Raw genomic sequence first — 22,955 nt, forward strand, 5'->3', positions numbered from 1 at the left:
TTCTATCTACAGGCATCATCGTCATCCGAGCAGCGAAAGAGAACATGTCGCTGGTGTGGTATATGATGTCCTACGGAGCTATCGTCCTGTTAATTATATCCACCATCGCCGCCGCCTTCGTCAGGTGGAGATTTTGTCACTGGCGAAGGCTGGGCATACCTTACGCCGAGCCAACCTTTCCTTTTGGGAACTTCAGTGATGTTTTCATGGGACGAAAATCCTTCGCTCACTGCACGGAGGACCTATACAGGATGTTTGAAGGTGGAAAATGGTCCTTAACCTAAAAACAGTCTCGTCGTGAGCTCTGCCAAATCAATTTACATGAATATATTTCATTTCATTCCTCTTTTATATCCCTAGTAATAATAATTACACTTATCAAATAAATAGTTACAAATGTAAATGTAATACAGTTTGGAACATAGGTTTGGGAGGATCTAAGAGAAAAGACATCAGAGAACGTTTTACGACGACAGTTAATTCTTGATGAAGGAATAGTGACCGCTGATGACGTACTACATTGACGAGGAAGGATTCAATCACATAGCATAGATATTTTTTAGCTATAAAACGAGAGCTAATTATGTAAATAGAAAATTCCAATTATTATATCAGTAGTAATCTACTGGGCTTTATCTTGTAAAGCATTATCTTGTAGGGGTGTAAGTGAAGGTCAGAGTGTAAAATTCGCCTTACCGTTCTGGGCGATATTCCAAGAGCAGCAGCATGTTTCCGCGCAGAGCGCGATGGAGACTGTTCAATGGACGCTCTAACTGCCACGATGTTTTCAAGTGTCCGCACACTTTTAGGTCACCCAGCTAGTTTTCTAGGAAGTGCATATCCTGTCGCCCGTGCATTAGTAATCCATTTACTAATAATGGCGAATCAAACCAAACCGCCAACGAAAAGTCCTTTGCGTTGCCACCACATTATCATTGTTTGTAAATAACGTTTCTATGACAAAGCCTCGATGCACTGCATGGTAACTACTAAAAATAATATTGTTTACCCCAGCTAACGCCTCTACTCCCACTCCAAAAATTCACCTGCGCGCTCTTTATTGATTTTTGAAGCTAGGGAGTCCATTCTGTCTCAAGAGGGATAGAACTGAGTCCTATCCCTCTCTTCCTTGATGAAGGTGGCTACGGCCACCGAAAATTCGAAAAATAGTGAGTCTCTTTTTTATGTGTTTCTGTGTTTTTGTCTGTGTCCACTAGTGCTAAGTGTTATACATTATTATTCACGTCCGTGAGCATTCAAAAAGTGCTATATATATATATATATATATATATATATATATATATATATATATATATATATATATATATATATATATATATATATATATATATATGATTGACCGCGCGGTACGCTTTAACAGGCGGAAGTTTTGTTTTCAGCATTTCATTGAAGACAGTATTCTTCGATATTTAATTTATACAAAGGATCATATATCCTTATGAAAAATATTTCTCATAAATATGTCTGTTAAACTTCGTATTTCAAATTTAAAATGGCTATTTTTCTTCAATTTGTTCAGATTAAAAAGTCTGATTTTAATCAAATAAATTATCTTAAGAATAAATCGAATACATTTGAGTTGTACTTGACCCGAAAGTCATCTCCTTGTACGTAGATACAAATGAGTTGTTATGAAATCCTTAACCCGAAACCCATCATTTTCATCACGGATCCCACATTATCAAATTTAATTCGTCGTAAATATTATTCCACGCCAATAAACTACATCATCCTTCTTCCCGAAAAGTTGATAATTTAGTTTTAATAAATGAAGTGAGTGAAGAAAAAGGATGATCAACTCAGGATCTCAGGATAGATAAATCTGTCTTATGCTCTAAATCATACTTATTAATGTATTTTTCTCATTTTCTTATGATGAAGGGAAACCATATTTTGGAGTATTCCTGGCGCTCCAACCTACACTTATCATCACGGATGAAGAGTTGATCAAAGATGTGACCATCAGATTTGCCAATTCCCACTTCGTGGACCACATATCTCACGCCGACATACACAGGGATCCTTTTTTGGCTAAGAACCTGTTCATGCTCAAAGGGCAACATTGGAGACACGTGCGAGAGTTACTAAATCCGGCCTTCTCCTACGGCAAGATGAAAATTTTACACCCCCACGTTTTGGCAAAGGCCGAGCTGCTCTCAGACATCATTTACCAGTCAACGGGGACAGAAGGTGAGTCTGAATCTGCATTTTACTATGTAAGGTATCATATGGCTACGGGAAGGGGTATTTTGATAATTTAGTACAAGTTGAATATGCGGTTTTATTGTTCAGTAAAACTTGAAGAGCTATTAAGGGTTACAGTGGCTTAGGGATTTGAGGGGGGGTCATTTGCTCTCCCCGCAACCTCGAAGGTCCAAACTCGCCCAAACTGTTGAGAACGGCCGACTTTCCGCATTAACTTGAGAGAAGAAGGCTGTTTAATTATGATCGTACTTGTGGACAGTCCGAAAAATCCTGTTATAAGACTCTGAACTCAGCAACAGTTTTTCCTTTCCCGCAGGAAAAACGCTGGACGCAAAATCACTCCTGGCCCGATTCACCACGGACGCGATAGCGAGCTGCGGCTTCGGTCTCGAGGTGGACTCTCTCCGGAATCCAAAAAACGACTTCTTCAGGATGGGGCTCCGGTTATTCGATCAGAGCCTTCGTCACCAGATGAACATCGCCGTCATTTTCATGTTTCCAAAGCTCGTTAAGGTAAGAACATCCAGTTGAGGTAAAATAAGAGAGGTGTGATGTTACCGATGCCATTTGGATAGTATCCGTGTCTGGTATCTTATTGGAAACTGGAACCGCATTTGTCAAATCTGGCCTTGAAACTCTTTTTTTAATTGACTGATTAAGTCTCGAACCTACACTTGCGAGTAGGTAATACATACATCAAATATTTATACTTTCTACAGCAATGCATACTTATTAAATCCTCACTGTGAGTAGGGAGATGGAGATACCCCTACAATCAGCGGAGATGGTGGCCCTATCAGCCAACAATCGAGTATATTAGTGCCAATGGGAGACTTCAATGCTTATAAAACTCTCTGGTGGTGGGGTAAAGGATATATAAAAGGTCGAATAGGGAGAAAAATATGATGTTACTAAACAGTTCATAATACGTATTATTATTTTAAGGGAGACTATTTCCGCATTGATTTGGCCATACGCCCAAGAGGTATAAAGCACCTATTTCAGATGTTCGTTTATATTGATTCATGAATTTTGAGTGGCGTGGGTGTTTTAATCTGATGCTTAAGAAGTGAGGCCACTAAAATCTATTTGCCGAAGGTGAATTTCCAAACCTTCGGGAGAAAGCACCGATTACCATAAAAAATTCTGGTATTAGTTTTTCATCCAGTATCTGTAGAATCTTCCCAATACCAAGCACATACTGGGGCACTGAATAAACACCTATCGATATAGAGGATTTTAGTGAGCAATTACCGACAAAAAAATGTCACCCTAAAAGGAACACCCAGGCTATAGTCTTGTATTTGGACGCCTAGTTAGAGATTTGTTTAATAGGAGGTCTAGGGGAACGAAACCATTAGACAGTCGTTCCGAAAATGATTTAAAAAAAACAGGATATGAGTAAACTCCTCAAAATTACACCTCTGTTAAACGTGGTTATGGTAAACGTAATATTGTATCTAGGTTATTAAAAGAACTAGGTGGGAATTATTCATGGGAGAAAGCTTAACTCACAGACTAAATTTGTTCTAGGAATTGGAAGCAGGTCTCTTAAGAAATGATTTTGTCAATGTACAATTAGCCTCATTGCATACAGTAGAAGAGAAAATTAAATTATTATTTCAGCGGTCATATGTAGAACCAGCAGATTTAAGATATCATTTTTCCAACCAAGGAAAATGGATCATAATAATTACAACGACCGAAACAGGGAAAATACCATTATTATTCTCGTAAGCAACCTAGAATCCTGTAATTATTTTCTCTGGCCCTTATTTTATCGTTTTTCTTCTTATTAGCAGTTTGTCTCTTATGCGTAGACAAGTATTTTGCACTTATAAGTCTTAGTTAATGTGGCTGTATCTGACATTACCTCCATTTAAAAAAAATATTTTGCAAAATCATTGGTAACTAGCATATGAGCAAACTTTAATATTGACGTTGGATGCCTGGTGTGGAATTACCCCCTGCACATCATCCTAATGCGGGCTTGAAAGGTACCATGTTGCTATAGGAATATATAACTGGCTCAAGGCTAAATGGAGGTTATTCATTTACGTTAATATATACAATTGTTTTTTATGGCTGAGTCTGTAGTCTCTGCTGGAAGACAATCACACATGTACTCAGGGGTTGCAAGGGCGTATCAACTCATTCATTTTTGACCCGTCAATCGTCCTTAAATAATTTGAAAAAGGAGAAACAGGAGTATAAAAAAATAAGTGTCACCCTAACTATCCAACTCGGATTTATGGAACACAGTGGCCCTCGTGATTCGCATCCATACACCCAATCAGAGTTTACGAGGAAGAGCTCATAAGGCAGTGACCCGATAATCGTGCATAAATAAATGAAATGACGGAATTTATTTTATTTATTTAATCACGATTATCGGGTCACTGCCTCGGCGGTCCCTTCTCATAAACCCTGAGCGAGTGTGCGGGACAGTAATAACGACTGTCTCTGTGATTGTTTGTTCCACCCCCCAAAGAATACGGCCTGCAATATGTGCACCAATCGTTGTTTCGCAGGCCATAGTACCATATTATCAGCTAATATCTACGTAAATTTATTCTGAATACTTCTTCGCCGTCTAGTTAATGAAGTTTTGATCCTGCTTCCGTGAAATTCTGTCACATGGGGTACTTTGGTGACAATGCCTACATATCCAGGGCTGGGAGTCAATTTGTCATCACCAAAGCAATTTACGACACCGAAATTCCCGAAAGAAAACTATAAACTCGTCTTCTTATATTTATGGTCGTAGTTGGCATAGTATGTATGCACTAGTATGGCATGTACCCTGATTACATATACGGCTTTTAAGCCGGTGCTTACGCTGCGGCAACTTGAAAACTCGTCAAACCCACGGTTCTTTACGTGCATCTACATGAATACCCAGGAATACACCAAAAAGGTGCGAGGCAAAGGGTAAAAGCACTAGGTGGGAAGGGTAAGAGATAATGGAGAAGAAGAATTATGTTTAAAGGGTTATGAAAAGGATTGAGTTGTCTCCACGAGTTAGTTTCAAATTCGTAGAGATATTGATAATCAAAACAGAAATAGACTTCATAAAATCAAATGACATTTTTCAGTGACTACATGAGTGCGCAATATAACATTAATACTCTTGATTCCCGTCAACGCCTTACACAAAGAATTCTCTCCAGTCTTGCTCAATAGGTTGGAGGAGACAGCCACGCATCTTCTGCTCATCGCGTTTGAATAAAAGATAATTGAATGAGACATGTCGCAGGAGAAACCCTTAGGAAAGCGGAAATAGATTGCCCCTGTGTACTTAAACATAGCGATGAAAATATGGTCGGTGCAACTGCTATAAAGCGGAATCACGGCTGAAAATCCAAAACAATAAGTTGCGCGAGATAAAATCTATCCCAGCCCCATCTTTTAACGGAAACGGTTAAGATTGTGGATTATTTCCTCTGTGGTAGAATACATATGTAAGATTGCTTGGAAAGATCGCATTTTAGAGTTCCAAAACAGATAAATTGCCATTAAATACATTAAGTCAAAATAAAACCAATTCCTGTTGCCTGCGTTCGGAGTTATTTTGAGAAAAGATGCCGCATGATATGAAAGTTCAAATCAGGAAATTCCAAATATTGCAATATGCATGAGATTTATTCGAAGGAACAAATCCTGCTTAACCGTATTTTTATCTGATTCAGGGTAATATTTATTATTATGTCATCCATCTTTTAATATAGGCTTTGGATGGACACAAACTCTACGTTCCTATATTTCTTAGCTTCGAATAAGAAGGCACAGCCTGACACCCCACACTACAATAAACTGTTCCACAATTCTCCATATTTGCAACCTCTCTTCATTCCGTCTAACTTGTCCATCCTTTTTCTCGCCCTACCTCGCCGGCTTAACGTCCTCCTTTCTTTCACAGCCTTTTATACATTCCATCCCCAATCAAAATTCTCCACAACCACCTTACTTACCGCCTTTGGATTTCGCCCAACAACTCTCTCTCCTCCCCTACCATACCTAACACTTGATCGTTTGTTTTCCTTTATGTCTATTTCATCTGTTCCATCCCTTTTCACACACACATTTCAAAAGCATCCGATCTATGCCTATAGTCTTGCATCAATGACCACGAGGACCTAAAATGTGTAAGAAAATAAAAATCCTTGAATGCATGATTTACCTTGACATGTTAATTTAATGCTTGACATGTTTGAGGTGTAACAGTAATTGATTTTGCTAAAATGGTGTTGGTACTATATGCTTTCCTCTTGAGTCCAATAAATAGTTGCAAGTTCATTTGAATGCTGGAATTGTTTTTGTAGTTTTCTCTCATGCATGGTGCGTGACTGGGCTCGTGTGCTATGCATACCCGGCGTGGATACACCCGCTGCCACACGTCTTTCAGGGTTGGCTTGTATTGTGCTAGGGTAGATATAACACGCACACATAGTAGAGAGATGAGAGAGTATTGACATCTTTTTCGTCGCAACAGGTGCTGAGGGCGGCGATCGTCGTCCCGGAGGTGGCATCCTTCTTTCGACACCTGGTCTGGGCCGTGGTGGGCGAGCGAGTGGCGGCGGGGGGCCGGGCGAGGGGGGACTATATCGATTACCTCATTAGCGTAAGGCGGAAGTGTAAGGGGGAAGCGGCGTCTGAAGGCGAGCGAGGGGAGGGCAGTGATGTTCCCGTGCACGGGAGTGGACATAGTCACAACGACGCCAAATCAATAACGGGTGAGCACTGAGAAATTCTGAGGACACAAACTTAGTAGAACGCTCTGGAGGACGTTCTCCAGCGCGGCAATTTATTTCACAAAATGTCTCTGACACACTTTTCTGAGTTGCACAGAATTACGCATTTCCTTAGGCTTTGCTCTGCAAAAGGTAATGGGTTGTTATATTTATGGACACTACTAAATCGCTAAGGGAAGGAAGAGTTTCTGCCGTCCCATCAGTAGCTTCTTCGTGGGAGTAAATTGACCAGAAGGCTATTTAGATTAGTAGTCATGGGGTAGTTTCCTTCGCTAAAAAGGGTGACGTAGTAGTCTTTGAGTACTATAGGACAATGTTTTTGATTTTGCCCGTGTCATTGATAGGCGTAGGATAATAAACAAAAGAATGGAGTCATTCTCAGGCGTTATTTGGTGGAAGTCTTTCAGACTATGTGTAAATGAGGGAAGACTAACATTGCAGATTCCACTTGAATTTTCACTTTGCCCGACCATGGTTTCATCGCAAGGCAATATCATCACCTGATGACGATGCCTTGCAACGAAACCATGGGCAACATCATCACCTGATGACGATGCCTTGCCACGAAACCATGGTCGGGCAAAATTAAAATTCTGGTGGAATCGACAAAGTTAGTCTTCCCTAATTTCCGCCTCCAATCCAAAATTCACAGCCCATGGGCTCGGTAACAACTGCCTCCAGCCGATGGCTATTTACAGTTTTTGTCGGTTACTGGAGGTTTCTGTTAGGTATATTGTGGTTTTAAGGGCTCGAGTTAGGGAAATTTATATTGGGTTGGTATGTGGGAATTGTTGAAGATAGTCTTCGGTCTTCGATGAGTGGTAGTTGCAGTTGTGTCGTATCTCCAGGGGGGGCGGCAACATAAATTTCCTTTTTTATAAAGCAAAATCCCTTTAGAAAGGGAGCTATGTTGCCACACCCTGTAGAAGAGGATTGCGTGTCGCCAAGAATGATACTTCCGTTGCGGTAACTTGTTCTTTGGTGAATTTTAGCAGTGGAGTAATTTTTAGGTCTCTCTATATGTCGATGTTCCTGATGAACCACGGAGAACCCACAGATTGCCTCAGAAGCTTGTTTTCCGCCGATTGGGGTCTTTTCATGATTGAGGTAGCTATCTGCGTCCAGAATGGTGCGGCGTATGAGAGAAGCGGTCGTAGCATGGTGAGGTAGATCAGGCGTCTTGTACGGAGGGATAGAGGCGCCGAGGACCGCAAGATTGGCCAGAGTCTACTTGGACAAGGGGCTTTGTCTAATTTACACATTAAGGAATGGACGAAAGGAAGAATGAGTATTTTGGGGAATCGGAGGCAATTAGTGAACGTTTTGCAGAAGATAGTAGTCGAAGGAAGGCATAGACGACTTATCCGAAACCTCTACGTCTCAGGCTGCATAAGCGAGATTAGATGATGAATAATAAGGATTGGACTGCAAGGGGTTGAATGAGACTCTCCATTATCACCCGTGTTTTTCAACGCATACGCGGAGGAAATACTAAGAGAGGTATGGGAAAGACTGGAAATAGGAATAAATGTAAGTGAAGAACTCATCACAGTAGTTACATTTGCGGATAATCAAGCTTTAATTATACAGGCATCCAAGAGATATAATTTACAGCTGAGCGCATCACAGAACGTGAAATAGGTACGGTATAAGAATCAATACTCATAGAATAAAGGCTATTAGGATCTTAAGTAATATGAAGGTTATCTCAAACATTAAAGTTAGATGGCATAAACTAAAGCACCTATATTATGTGCTGCATACGAATATGAGCCAAGTAGTCAAGGAATTGAAGGAAGAATCGCATTAGGCGTAGAAGCTTCTCCAAAGAGAATGGAATTTATGCCAGGGGCTTTAAGTAAAGATGTAAAGAAAAGATTAGTGAACATTTTGTTTTAGAGTGTACTTTTGCAAATGGCTCTGAAACTTGTTTGCTTGCATTTTCGATGGAATGGGTTTACGGATTTAGGAAGTATGTAAAGTTTAAACAATAATTTATTTCAATAAAGGGTATTTAGTATTGTGCTAAGTGGAGCTTAGAGTAGAGGAAATGCTTGGATTCAAGGTTCATTGAAAACTACTCAACCGGCAGAACACTACCAATAACAATGATAAAGAGAGCCCCTTCATGGTTCTAAAGAATAAGATACAAGTGCAGATGGATCAGTTTTTGTGGTCCTTTGCCCGGTTCGTTATTAAAGTTACGTTCGAATTAAATCTCAGATATCCACCCGCACATTTTGACTAATCGTTTAAAGTTATCAAGTGAACTGCATGCACGAATCTAAATTACTTTAGCCGAGTAAAAAATATTCATTTTAATCAATATATGATAAATTGGTTGTTTTAGGCGTGACTTCATGGAATCGATTCATTTTAGAAAGAAAAACGATGATGAATAACTGATCGTATCACTATTTCACTTGATAAAATTTTATTTTACGACCGGGTTTCGATGTATTACATCATCATCAGATGATGATGTAATACAACGAAACCCGGTCGAAAAATGAAATTTTATCAAGTGGAAAAGTGATACCATCAGTTATTCATTATGGTCGACTTCCACCACATCACGCCTGAAGCTACTCAATTTGAAAAACGATGACTTTGTAATTACAGATTATTTTATTTAGACATGACGTTCGGCGTCATCTTCAGGTATTGGCATTTACAGATATCCATCGTTATATGTGTTACACTCAGGTAGAGGAGGGGAGGACCAGTTAGAGGGGCGGGAGAGGGTAGGTAGAGGCATTGTTCGGAGGTGGGTCAGTGAGGGATTGCATAGCGAAGGGAAAGATTGAAAAAGGGAGGAACATCCCCCATAAGGAGCACTCTGGTCAAATGGTGAAGAAAGGTTGGGTGGGGGTGGTAAGCTGTGAAATTACAATAATAACAAAATCCTATACACACATCCGATTATTTCTGGCTCAACTTTGTGGAAGTTCATGTTCATTAAATGAAGAACACAATGTATTTTTCCACTGCTCTTTATTTTGGTACTACCAGTTTTAACGCTTAGGCGCCATCATTAGGTACCTTTTTGGTACCATAGGTACCTAATGATGGCGCCTAAGCGTTAAAACTGGTAGTACCAAAATAAAGAAGTGGAATACAGGTATACATTGTGTTCTTCATTTAATGACTCCTATATATAATTCGGTGGGTCACGGTAGCCCAGTGGGTAGAGCGTTGGACTGCTGACCGGGTTCGATTCCCGGGCAAGGCACTCTGGGCACCTGCAGCTCCACCCAAGCCAAAGTGAATTTTCGGGTATCAGATCTTTCTGAGAAACCATAACCGGCACAGGGAAAGGAACTGGCCCCCCTACGCTGATGTGTGAATTTTCACACGCCATATAGGGCTTAGTACTGGGTGATCTTTACCATCACCTGCTAAACCGACCTTCGGGTTGATTACTGTGTTTATGGTTTTTTTATATATATTTCGTGGGCCAAGGGAGGGGATGAGGGAAGAGGTGTTTGTGTCACCAGGCGTACAGGTGTCGGGGAGTGGGAGGAATACTAAAATTCGTTAACAGTATTCTCCTTAGGGGTTAGGTGTTAGAAGAGACTCCTTAGTCTCAATCTCGCCCCAAAATAAAGGCGACTATCTTGCTTACATCTACATAAACACCCTTAGATCCACCAAAGAGGTGTGTGGAAGGGGGCGCAAGCACCAGTTGGAACGGGCAAGGGATTAGTGTACTCTGTTTGAAATTTATGGAGGAGGTCTGAAAAGTTTTTGACCTCGAAAATTTCAGAACAAATGTCTTGTATCTTTGTTAGGTCGGAAACTTTTCAGACCATCCATGTACAATTGCTCTAAAGCACCCAATATTCGCCCTTTATTTTCCACATGTAATATTTCAAATTTAAAGTCACTTTTATTGTCAATTAATAGCAAAGTTTTCACGAAATGTGACGCTGACTTTTGGTCTATCAAAGTCCATGTGCCCCCTCACAGGTTCTCAAGATGTTTCCGATTGTTTGGTCAGTTTACACCGCGTTATGCTCAAACCAAAATTTATACACTCCACATTTTTCTCCATTTGGAAATTTGCCTTTTGTGTTAAAAGTATGTTCCCGAGGCTCAAAATATTACAATAAGGTATTTTAAGAGAGAATAATATAACTGGATGACGTAACGCGTTATATTTCCAAGAAACTTACAAAAGATAGGATTAAGTTTACTAGAGGGGGTGCTCATCCCTCTTTCTACCCTTCACTTCGATAATACAGGTTTATAAGCATGACTGTCTGTATGAATCGGTACTTGATGAGGGCGTTCAGCGACAGAAATTGGGTCTTTGTCTGAAGAAAATACAAGAGAAGAAATTTTTATCATCGTGACGAAAAGTAAACATTTAGCAGAATCTAAAAAAATCCTTGTAGCTAGTCACGCCTCCGTTACTTAAAAAGGTCGCACCTCCTGTTTGATGATGGAGGGTGTGGCCGTCCGCAAAGGCGTTGTGTATTCGTAAATAATGAACTTTTCCTTGCCAATCTCTAAAAGGAGAACGAAGAAAAATGATCTCAAGGCAACTGCAACTTTCGCAGGACATTAAATGATTACTACTCAAGTTGCCCTGTGAGACGATTTATGGGCATGTGCTTTGCCAAGGATTCGATGACATCCTTGATGAAATAAATTTTTCTACAAAAATCGATTAGTTGACGATTGCGGTCACATATACTATCGGCTTTACGATCGGATTGTTTTTATTGGCGAGCATGAGCGCTACCGGTCAACCGGATGTCTCCGATGGAATACGACTATAATCTGGGATCGAGTAAATTTTTCTAATGATAATTATACTATTGAAGTTAGCGGTCAGAGGCACTATCAGTACTACGATTGTATTAGCATAAAGCACTCATAATTCCATATTCCCAAGAGATTCTTCCATTCCGCTCAATGGCCATATAATTTTTTGTCATTCTATATTACACCTTAATTTTCACATTTCTCATACGAGTTTTTGCGATTATGTCAAAGGCTTATTATCCCAACGTTTTATTAATTCCGTTGGTATTCAGTTAATCAGAGGCACTTTTTTCACCTTACGTTATTTCTTCCGTATCAGATACAACTCCGCGTTTGCAGTCTCCAACATTGGCTAAGCGAGTTAGACGGAGGGGAAAAACTAAGCATTATTGACGTCAAAAGAATGTGAAAATACATGTAAATGAAAAATAATTTACTGCGAAGAAAATTATTAGAAATTTAATGTAATGTTAACCAATACTTAGTAGTATCACACTCATAAGGAAAACCACGACATAACATAGTAATTTTGGTACGTTACTTTGCTATTATTTAGCAGACGAGTAGCAATCATATTCCCTTTTCATTATGAAGTTGTTTCAAATACTCTATCCGTTAAGTCCATCCTTTATCTTCATCCGCAGCCAGAATCTACCCTGTAATCTTCATCTGATATTTACCCTGTGATTACGCTGAAGTGGTGTCTCTCAGTTCGGTTTGGGAAGTTGGGAAGCAAGAAATCCGAGCACAAGGTTATTCCATTCCATTTTGGTGAGCTGCTACTCTTCAGGAATATGACATGAAAGTTTCCCAAATACACTCGAATTCTAAATTAATTTTAACCGAACTAAAACGACTGTTAAATTAACAAGATCCTGGAGCCCTCATTTCCCTAGACCCTTCCTCATTCCTCCTTGTGCTTTCACCCCCTCCCACACAGCTTTTTGGCGGATGGCGGGATATTTATGTAGTCGTACTATGTAAAGATTTAATCTTCTGCGTGCAAAATATGCGCAGATACCCATAAGGAGAAAGAGGAGTTGAAGGGATGGAGGGGTTTCCTCAAATTTGGACGACGCACAAGGAAAGTGGAAGGGGTGAGGTCGTCCAAGTATGAAGGTTGAAATTGAGTTGTTTATTATGAACGCATGGCGATAACAACACTTTCGCAATTCTCACGGGAAAGCGCGAGTGCTCGTGATAATCACAATATTACGGTTGAAGATTTCAACTTTTATAACTAATCTTGTTCTCTCAATCAATAATCATCGCAACTAAAAAATTCTCCGCCCATATTATCCTCAGACTCACCAATTCCCGCTGTCAAACATAAAGCAATTCCGTTTCTCTCATTCTATTTTCCGGTGGTCGAAATAATCCGGTATCTCAAAGTCTAGCTCGCAAGTGTTAGGATATCTCATATTATTTCTCATCCCTGACGAGGTACGTTCAAGTTCCGAAAACATCATAGTTTTTCTGACAAAATTATCACGCCAGAAAGTTGAAGCATTTAATATTTCTCAACACAATATCCCTCGAAATGAACACATTTTTTTATAGCGTCGACGCCATGATACCATTACCGCCAAAAACATTTCTGCAGGGGTTTCTTTTGCCCAATAGTAAAACCGATTGGTCAGTGGTCGAGGCTTCTTGAGCTAGTTTTCAAACGACGTTCTAGATTCTTTGAGCCGTCATAGTCACGAACGCACATCCCCGAATGTCTCACACAATCGGAGATGAATTAAGATGGCCGTGAAACCACGCAAAGGAAGAAAACTGATGAATACACCCTCTTCTTGCACACGAAACGATGCCATTTTAATCAGTGAAAACACTTATCCCTCTAGTGGCGACGGTACGAATGAATATGCGTTGCACGGTGCAGCCATCTATGTCTTATATTACGAAAGAGCGTCTGCATATTAAAGCTCAACCATATTTGATTCTACTCAGTTCTGCGAAAAATAATTTATAAACTTTAGAACCTGAACTTACCTCGTAAAGTTGAAAATCCGTAAAATCAACATTTCAATTTTCTCACTAAAATATTAAAGAATTGAGTTAGTAGTGCAGGACGCAGATCATTACACGGATAAAGAATTAAATTTTGTATTCCCTTCACTATAAACCGTACCTTGCAAACAACGTTTGAAAACTGTCTCGTGCGGATAATTGATTTTTCGACCCGTTTGATTGCGGTCACCATGGAAACCATATTTTCGCCGAATCCATGCCTCCCTGGATGAAAAGAACTTTATAATCAAACATTATATTTAAGAATAAACTGAGGGAGTAGATGATTTTTAGACCATTCCTTCATTTCGCCTTGCGGAGACACAAAGAAAAACTTTCAATAGGCAATAGTAAGCAAATGTTGACGTCAATCATTAAATGTGTTCCTAATGTTTTGTCATTAAAATACAAACCGTGTAGAGAAAGTAATATGCTTGCCAATCTGATTTTCTGTTTGAACTATAAAGATCAAGCTACAAGCGTTTTCTTGTCGAACGTCCACCTTTCTTTCACAAACTCTTCTTTCAGCCTGTGGTCGAAACAACATATACGCAATTTCGACCGCCGTATTACTCACAGATTCTCATTCGATTGCGTTTTATCGATTTCAGATTTTGACGGTGATGACTTCGTCGCTCAGGCGTTCAGCTTCTACTTGGCCGGATACGAAACCACGTCCACGGTCGCGGCCCTCGCGCTCTTTGAGCTGGCGAAGAACCCGATAGTCCAGGAAAAGCTCCTGGCTGATATCGACGCCGTCCTCGAGGAAAGCGGACGCGAAGTCACCTTCGAGGCGATCCAGAAGATGAAGTACCTCGACATGGTCGTCAGTGGTGAGCCCATCCCGTACACAGTTATATAGGTTTATAGCGAGATCCCAGCCACATCTTCCCTCAAGACACAGCCTCGAAATGGCACACAAGGTTTCGCTGTCTTGAAAGTCTGCTGCCGAAATGTTGAGTCCGCCTCGAGTAGTACGAGTATCTGTTTAATACGAGAGGCGACTGACAGCTGAGGTCATTTGCGCCATTAGGGATAGGTGGGTAATTTCGTGGTGGTGGGATTTTCTCGCAAAATGTTCATGCCGAACGCCTACTCGTTCAACGAAATACGGCGAGGAGTCACAAAGTTTAACGTCCCATCCGACGGACTTCACTCCACTTGAAGCGCTCTCCACAAGGACACCCAAGTAGGGATGGGTTCATCACTGAAACATTCTTCCACTACAACAGGTCACAACACTCGCTATGATTTCAGAGATAATTCAGAGGTTTTCAAACACAAAACGGAATTTTGACAGTAGGTTTGTGAACATACTAGTATGTTTTGAATATACGAATGCTCGGAAAGAATGCTTTCATGAACTTCAGAAATAAGAAAGAAATAAGAGCTTACTTTGATATTTTACGTATGGCCTTCTCCACTATAAATATGAATGCAGGAACGAATTATATATATATATATATATATATATATATATATATATATATATATATATATATATATATATTCCCATTCCCATATATACATCCCATATATGCATATGTATATATATATATATATATATATGTATATATTTATATATATTTGTACAGAAAACACCTTTCAGTCGTTCACTTATGTTTGATTCACACGCATTTCATTATAGTGAAAAGAAAAATTTTAAAAATAATTCAAAACAAAAAGCCGCTCACTTCTATATTTCGGTGGTCCCAGCCACCTTCATTAGGGTGTGAGGATTCCCATCCCATTCCCATTAGTTACTTCTCTCATACTGATGAAGGCGACTGGGGCCGACGAAATATCTCGAAGGTGAATCATTTTTTGTGGGTGCTCCATTTTTATGTCAATTTGATCCTCTTTTTAGGTCAAAGCAAACTTCAATCATGGATATATTTGTAAAAGGATCGAAACAAATGCCAATGAAATGTACTGCCTATATTACTCCTTGCTATAGCTTATATGGATAAAAATGCAAATGATAGGAGTGTGGAAGGGTGTTACAAAAGCAATCTGCTCTCACAATCTCGGCGACGCAGCTCCCTTAGTTTCATGAATTTAGTATAAACACAAAGGAAAAGCTTTGCATAAGGTTTTCCTTACGAAAATCAGTCCAAATGAACAACTTTTATACTTCACGACTTCGTACAAATATTTTATTGATTTTAAACTCAATGAAATAAACATAATACTACGTATGCGATAATTCTCAAATGTCCCTTAAGTACAACGATCCTAAAGCGACACGCAGGTAGAAGCTGCGAAACTCAAGTTCAAAATATTTATAACTTCCTTTAGCGCAACCTTAACTAGATCTTACTTCGGATACAATCCAAATTACGACCATTGGAAATTTCAGCTAAGAATAGGTTATATTTATCTCATACCTTTTTAAAACAATATGATCTGTAGGAGTAATTTAAGATGAGAACTAGGTCAATGGCCTAGATTCTGCCCAATGTCGTCGACTTTGAGAGCACTTGCATATGCGGGAATATATTGAAGGCGGTAGCTGGGTAAAGGGACGGTGGGAGAGGGGGTGAGCGTGATGTAGTGGTGGGGGGATGGAAAAAAGCTTTCACGGACTCAAGCGCACAGCTTCCGCAGGTCGTGACCCAGTTTGCAATCCCAGTGGGTCGCACCTGAGTTCACGATCGATCGCCCTCGGTGCTCTCAATCGTCCGTCTAGGCCTGACGACACTTGACGCCTGCCGAGCAACATGGGAAAATCACGGCCGGCTTCGGGTCTTCGATATCGTCCGGTGGAAAGAAGTCATCGTTTGAATGGTCGCCACCTGCATTCACACTTCACTCAAAGTAACAGAGAAGAGATTACAGGTTTCCAACATCGTGCCAACAGGATGGAACGAAATCGTCGTCCGCATTGCAAATAGTCATTGATCAGGCATAACATCGAAATGATTATTCATTCGAACAATTGGATAACAGCTGATACTTGTGCATCATCACCTATTACAACTGATGAACGTCATTAGTAGTCCTGCTAAGCCTATCGGCTTTTCAGCAGGACCAGCCATTTACTTCAGAGCTTAAACATTGTATTCTTTATAAAATAAACTGCCATCCGTTTAGAACCAAAATGCATGTTTATGATAAAAGTTGTTCGCCTGCCCAATGATGCACCTGCCTCATATCTACAACTATTTAAAACACAATATTTTCCTCCGATTAAACTGCTCAAAGGAAACTGCGTGAAAATCATTTCTTGGAGAAACTTGGGTAGTTTTAGGTGAATTTCCAAGAGCATTTATTTATGCTAACATGTTTCTGTCTTTGAGCCATAACAATTGTGTAATTTTCTAAAATTTTTGAAAAAAAAATCCATGAAACTAAGTTTATTACTTGGAATTGTTAATAGCTGAGCTTTCCCGTAATTCTCAGTGTTTATCACGGGCCCGCAAGGGCGATCTTTTGTAAAAAATATTTCAAATATGAAGGACTACCCATTTTTAAAGAAACTAATATTGTATGGATAAATATATTATTATCGTTTCTGTTAAAAAAAATTATGCCTTATTATATTATCACGGAAGATATCAGTGTTTTGCGTCCACAAATCTTTTTAAACTAGACTTTGCGAATGAGAAAAAGAGGGCGACAGCTGTTTACCTCTTCATCTGTTCCTTACGACGCATAGGGCATCGAAGGAAATGCGAGGGAGGCGAATGGAAAGGGGCTCCTTGGAAAATAAAAAAGTGAGTAAAGCGAGGGGGAAATCTTTCGCAGAAAGGTAACGAAAATATTGGTGAGGGAGTTCAAAATGAAGGGTTTTATGGTTCAATGACTTCGCCTTCGAGGCATTAAGGGGATTGAATGGATAGGATTTTTTGAAAGTTGCAAAAAAGGATAGAAAGGGAGGCGATTGAAGTTGTGACGGATAGGATGATGGAATGGAGGAATTTGGCAAAGGAATTCCGTGGAATTGAAAAAATGAATTAAGGAGGCACTGATATCAGGGGGGGAATTACTGATGAAGATGATCACATAAAATATAAGGTAAGAGTACAAAAGAAATGAAGACATTTACCATAGACTATTGTATTTGTATTGGTACGAAATTTCTTCAGGAAGTTGATTAATAGTTTTTGGTAACCACCCAACACATCCTTCAACATGAATGACACCCATGATGAAATAAAATTAGGAATGAAAATTGGTGCGAGCTACACTTTTGTGTGGGATATACATGAAGCAAATTTTAATCGGAAAATATTCCGACAGTTGTTTTTTTCATCTTAGCTATACATTCATACGAAAAAACGTTTTTACCGTGGATTAAATCGATATTAGAACTACAAAGTCAACTTCACGCACCCAAAAAGTGATCGGCGTGAAGAGGCGTATCTAAGTTGTAGAAGTAACTACTCAGAAGTAGTGAATAAAGTGCTACTATTCAATTTCAATAGAAATAATGAAAGATGAAATGCAGACTACCAATTTCGATTGTGTCCATACTGCCCTACCCATTTACACGTTTACTTTCGCAACTGTCACTAATGTGAATGCGCTAAGTTTCCTGAAACGTTTAATATTCCTTTCTAAGGCATTTGTGGCACCAAACCAACCTTCTGGTTGATTAATGTCGTACTCATTCCTCAACTTATCTCTCCCTTCCTGACAACGAACATTCCTAAAGGTATTCGAGCACCACCGAATACACGTAAGTCGACATGAATGTTTACCCTGGTACACCCAAGTTTCTTTCGTAATTCTGTTTCGCAGACAGTACTTTAGGAATGAGTAGGTACGATTAATTACGAGTAAGTACCTAAAAATTCTATTTCAATTTAGCGATTCATATTCTATCGACACTACAAAGATGATAAAACTCTTCGCCAGTTGGCGTACTGCTATCAAATTTAAGTGATAAAATCAAATCTAGACAAATGTTATTGTAGAAATTATGCTGCTTGTTGCGTAAAATAATTTATTTTGCCTTAGTATCAAATTTGGACATTTACCACAGAAGTGTCACATGCTACACAACAAGTTCCATGTGGTCCAAGTTAGCCTGATTCATGTTGGATCAAAGTCACTTTGAAATTACGCAATTCCCCACACTTGGCGTTGCGAACTTTTTACCTCGGGGCAATTTATTTCGTTTAATTCAAGGAGTACTAAAAATTACAAATATTTTCAACACATTAGTAATAATCATCTGGTTTGGTGCGCCAGAAGCAAAACAGTATTTCGTGATTCAGCTGATTCGCTTGATCTAATTCACTCTTTCCAGGAAGGGACTATTAAGTATCAATCTCGCCCCAATAAAGTTGTTAAATAAATACATAAATACCATATTTTTTCACGAGCCTCATTCTCGGAGGTAATGGAACCCAGGGGAGATCTATAAATTGACAACTTCTTTTCGCAGAGACTCTCCGAAAGTACCCATCGTTCCCGGCGATCAATCGACTGTGCGAGCGGGATTACCTCCGATCCGAGTTGGGCCTCAGCATCCCGAAGGGCACCCACGTTATGATTCCCGTTTACGGGCTCCAGAATGACCCAAGGTTCTTCACGGACCCGGAGGCATTCGACCCGGAGAGGTTCTCGCCGGAAGGGAAGAGGGATCGATCGAGCCACTGCTTCCTACCCTTCGGCAACGGCCCGCGGATCTGCATCGGTAAGGCCGGTCGCTTTTCCCTCAGATTTGGAGTGGATATAGAGAAGTTGAACATGAGAGCGACTGCAAAATCCTCCTACGTGATGTAAATAAAATGGCTGCTTTGGTAAAAAATAATGGGATGGATGTTGATGTCAGTAAATGTAAATCCATCACTCTTATTAGCAAGGCAAATGCAATCAATAGGGAGTCAAAATTTTCCGTAAATGTACTATCTAAATGTGGTAGCTGTAAATACTAAGGTGTTTATTTAACCGTGGATTTAGGGTGGGGGTCGATCGTGGAATTTATTGCTAAGAATGCTCTCAAAGCGTTGAATCGGGTGATAAGAAACCTCAAAGGGAGAAGTAGAGCAACTAAGGAAAAGGCGTGATAAGACTGGCGAAACCAATTTCAGAGTACCCAGTACTCATCACAATGATGGTGTCCACATCAATGACAGCTAATAGAAAAACAGGAGAAGGAACAAAGAAAGTATTTTTTTGGGAAGAACAAGAGGACAGTAAGTGTGAGAGAAATGTTAAAAATATTGGACTGGAAATCTTTTCAAATTGTGAGAAAAAGAATCACACTCTGTGAAATTTTCCACGTAATTAGAAGATAAAGCTTGGAGAGAATTAAGGTGATACGTGGGAAATCCAGACTTTATAGGGAGAAACGACCTTATGTATGCGTAAGGTGTAGTGCCGGCCGAAAGAACTAATATTTGTATTAAAAAAGTTTTATCTCTCAACAAAATAATCTTGGACTGGAGGTGTCTACCTGTAGAACAATTCGAGCCCTTTCCAAGCAATGTTGATATATCTAAGAAAAGTTGCAAAACATTTACACAATTATTTGAATGCATACAAGATATATGACACTTGTAAAAATACAACATTATTCTGATCTCTTATCGTTCGGGGGTCAAATGACATCTATATCTATCTGTTCTATTCCTAATATCTCTAATTTCATAGGCACGATCTGGCCTACCGTAGTACGACGTTGTTTATACTACATGTAAATTTTCAATATCATCCCTTAAGAGACATTCTTCCAATTTGTGCAAGAGATTTAATCTGTAATTTAACCTTCACTCCGTGAGTGATTCCCAGCCTAGCTCCTCTAATATTTTGGATACGCTGCTAAGTTTATCATAACAAAGTTTTACTAATCTGGCTCCTCTATACTCTACGTGATCCAATTCAGTAATTTAATCCAAATTCATTAGGATCCCATATACTAGCAGCATATTCTAAATGAGGCCTAACCAAGGTGGGGGCACACGGGTGGAATCTTACCTAAGGTTTATTATTGCATTATTTCAGCTACTATCTATAAAGAAAGACTTTTCATTATCCTTACTCGCCAAAGAACACTGCAAATGCTCACTGATGAAACTTTTACTTCAGCATTAGTCGAGCTCAGTCAATTTTGGAACTGTTTAAGTCATTTCACTGTGTGAACTGTGATATTCCTAAAATAAACAAGATGCGGTGATGCACTTTTCTTCCACTTACATCTGTAATTATTAGAGGATACGGCCGATAGCCGAGGTAATTTGCACCGCTAGAGATAAGTGGGTAATTGTTTAGAGATAGGATATTCATGGAATGTGGGGGAGGGAGGAGAAAACCCCTGTGCCTAAATTAGTCTATTCTTAACGATAGGTGTCAAGGGGTCACAAATTTTAACATCCCATCCGATGGACGGTACACTTCACTTTGAAGTGCTCTCTAAGTGGAGAGCTAGTAGGGGTTGGGTTACATCTAAAAATTATGCTACTGCTGGTATTCGAACTCGGACCCTCGGGGTAGGAAGCTTGAACACTAGTGCCAGCGTAATAACCCGATCTCCCTTTTTTAATGCAGATACGCACTGGAAATGATCAGCATCTAACCGTAGCCAAAAACGCTCTCGTCAAACTTAAATTCACTTTTTCTTTTTTAAAAAAAAGATTTAACACAGTCATGATAGGGTTGATAATGGCGGGGGATGAGGTGGGGGGGTCATATCTTGAGGATCCTCAAAATGGGGTAAAAAAGAAGAAAACGGCCGAAAATATTTTAAGGACGCCCCTCTACAAATTTTTTTATGTCTTATGCTACTTCTGCAAGGTTCTAAAAGGCATTGGGACGAAGGAATATTCACCACGTTCACCCGCAGAGACACTCCACCCAAAGGAGACGACGCGATCGGCCTTCGTCGCCGCAAATCCCTCCCCTCGCGGTACAACGATGTCATTTCCCCGTCCACAGGGAGGCGCTTCGGCCAGCTGCAGATCAACTTGGTACTCGTTTGTCTGCTCTGGAGGATGCGGGTTTCGCTCATTGACGGACTCCGAGGGCTCCGGAGCTTCCCGATCAGCAAGAGAGGATTCCTTATCCACGCGGAGGGTGGCCTGCCGCTGGTCTTCGAGAGGAGAAATGGTGCGCAGGAGTGATGGCCACGGTCCACTGAATCGGTGGTGGGGACCGAGAGGACTCGAGCTCAAGGAACGGACTCGGAAAATATCAACTCCGGGAAACTTATCTCAACTTCGCTCTTACTTACTGCTCTTTCGTTCTGACTTGAGGGTAACCTAAGCATGCCCCGCCAAAATGGTTCAAAGCGGCGAGAATTGATGCACGCGAGTTAAAATTTTACCTACCAAAAAAATAAATAAAATGTACTCGTATTAAGGTAAACTATCATTTAAGGTAGAGTTTTGAAAAACAGATTGAAAAACCGTTACGTTTCTCAGTCACTAGGCATAGTTGAAACACCCCACACTACGATAAACTCTTCTTCAATTCCGCATGCTTTCTACCTCCCTTCATTCCATCCATTGTGAATATTATTTTCTCCCCCCTACCTCCCCTGCTTAACATTTTCTCCTCAATCACAGTCTTTAACACTCCATTGTCAATCAAGATGTATCCTCCCCCCGCACCTGCATCAACCTTTCCGGCCTCCTTTGGATTACTCCCAAAAACCCTCTCTCCTCCCCCACCATGCCTACCACCTCTTCGTTTGTTTTGCTTTCTTTCTATTTCACCTTTTTCATCCTTCTTCACACACACCTTTCAAAAGTGTCCAATCTTTCTGAATTCTTCTTGCCTAAACGATGAGGTTTCCAGTACAAAACTACGCTCTACGACAAAGTTTTCAATTACATCTGTTAAGCGTGTTTACTCAACGTTCCCGCCATCAACTCCCTATGCCTTGCAAAAGCTTCTTTGCCGAACGAAATTTTTCTTCTTGATCAAAGTAATAGTGAAAAGATAATACTTGAATGAATTCTATCTTTAAAGGCGCAATTATGTTTATTAAAAAAAAGAACTTCGTTAAAAATAACGGTAATAAACGCGAAGGCTGGCTATGGTCAGTGAAGAACCCCGGCCGAACTCAGCCCAACGCGTTACTTAATGCACGGACCAGTGCGTCAATGAACTCAATAAAAGTGTTCTTCATATTATTTCAAGCGATAGCTGAGAATAAATACAGTAATTTAATTAAATCATGGGGGCATAAATCCAACTTAATGTATTTACGATGATTTTAAGTGTCAATCATTTAAGATATCT

The 22,955-nt window shown here is 40.0% G+C and overlaps 1 protein-coding gene across 1 annotated transcript; it reads left to right on the forward strand.

Annotated features, from left to right (window-relative positions):
* The first annotated feature begins 44 nt into the window (after window positions 1-44).
* On the forward strand, window positions 45-21,832 carry LOC139688159 (cytochrome P450 6j1-like). The gene is made up of 7 exons (XM_071585586.1): window positions 45-261; window positions 1,903-2,211; window positions 2,543-2,739; window positions 6,719-6,959; window positions 14,375-14,596; window positions 19,156-19,407; window positions 21,648-21,832. Exons 1-7 carry the CDS (start codon window positions 45-47, stop codon window positions 21,830-21,832), a joined length of 1,623 nt encoding a protein of 540 aa, XP_071441687.1.
* The last annotated feature ends 1,123 nt before the right edge of the window (window positions 21,833-22,955 follow it).

This window comes from Hetaerina americana, unplaced genomic scaffold (assembly GCF_022747635.1).
Source record: "Hetaerina americana unplaced genomic scaffold, ioHetAmer1.1.p SCAF_2, whole genome shotgun sequence".
Lineage (NCBI taxonomy): Eukaryota > Metazoa > Arthropoda > Insecta > Odonata > Calopterygidae > Hetaerina > Hetaerina americana.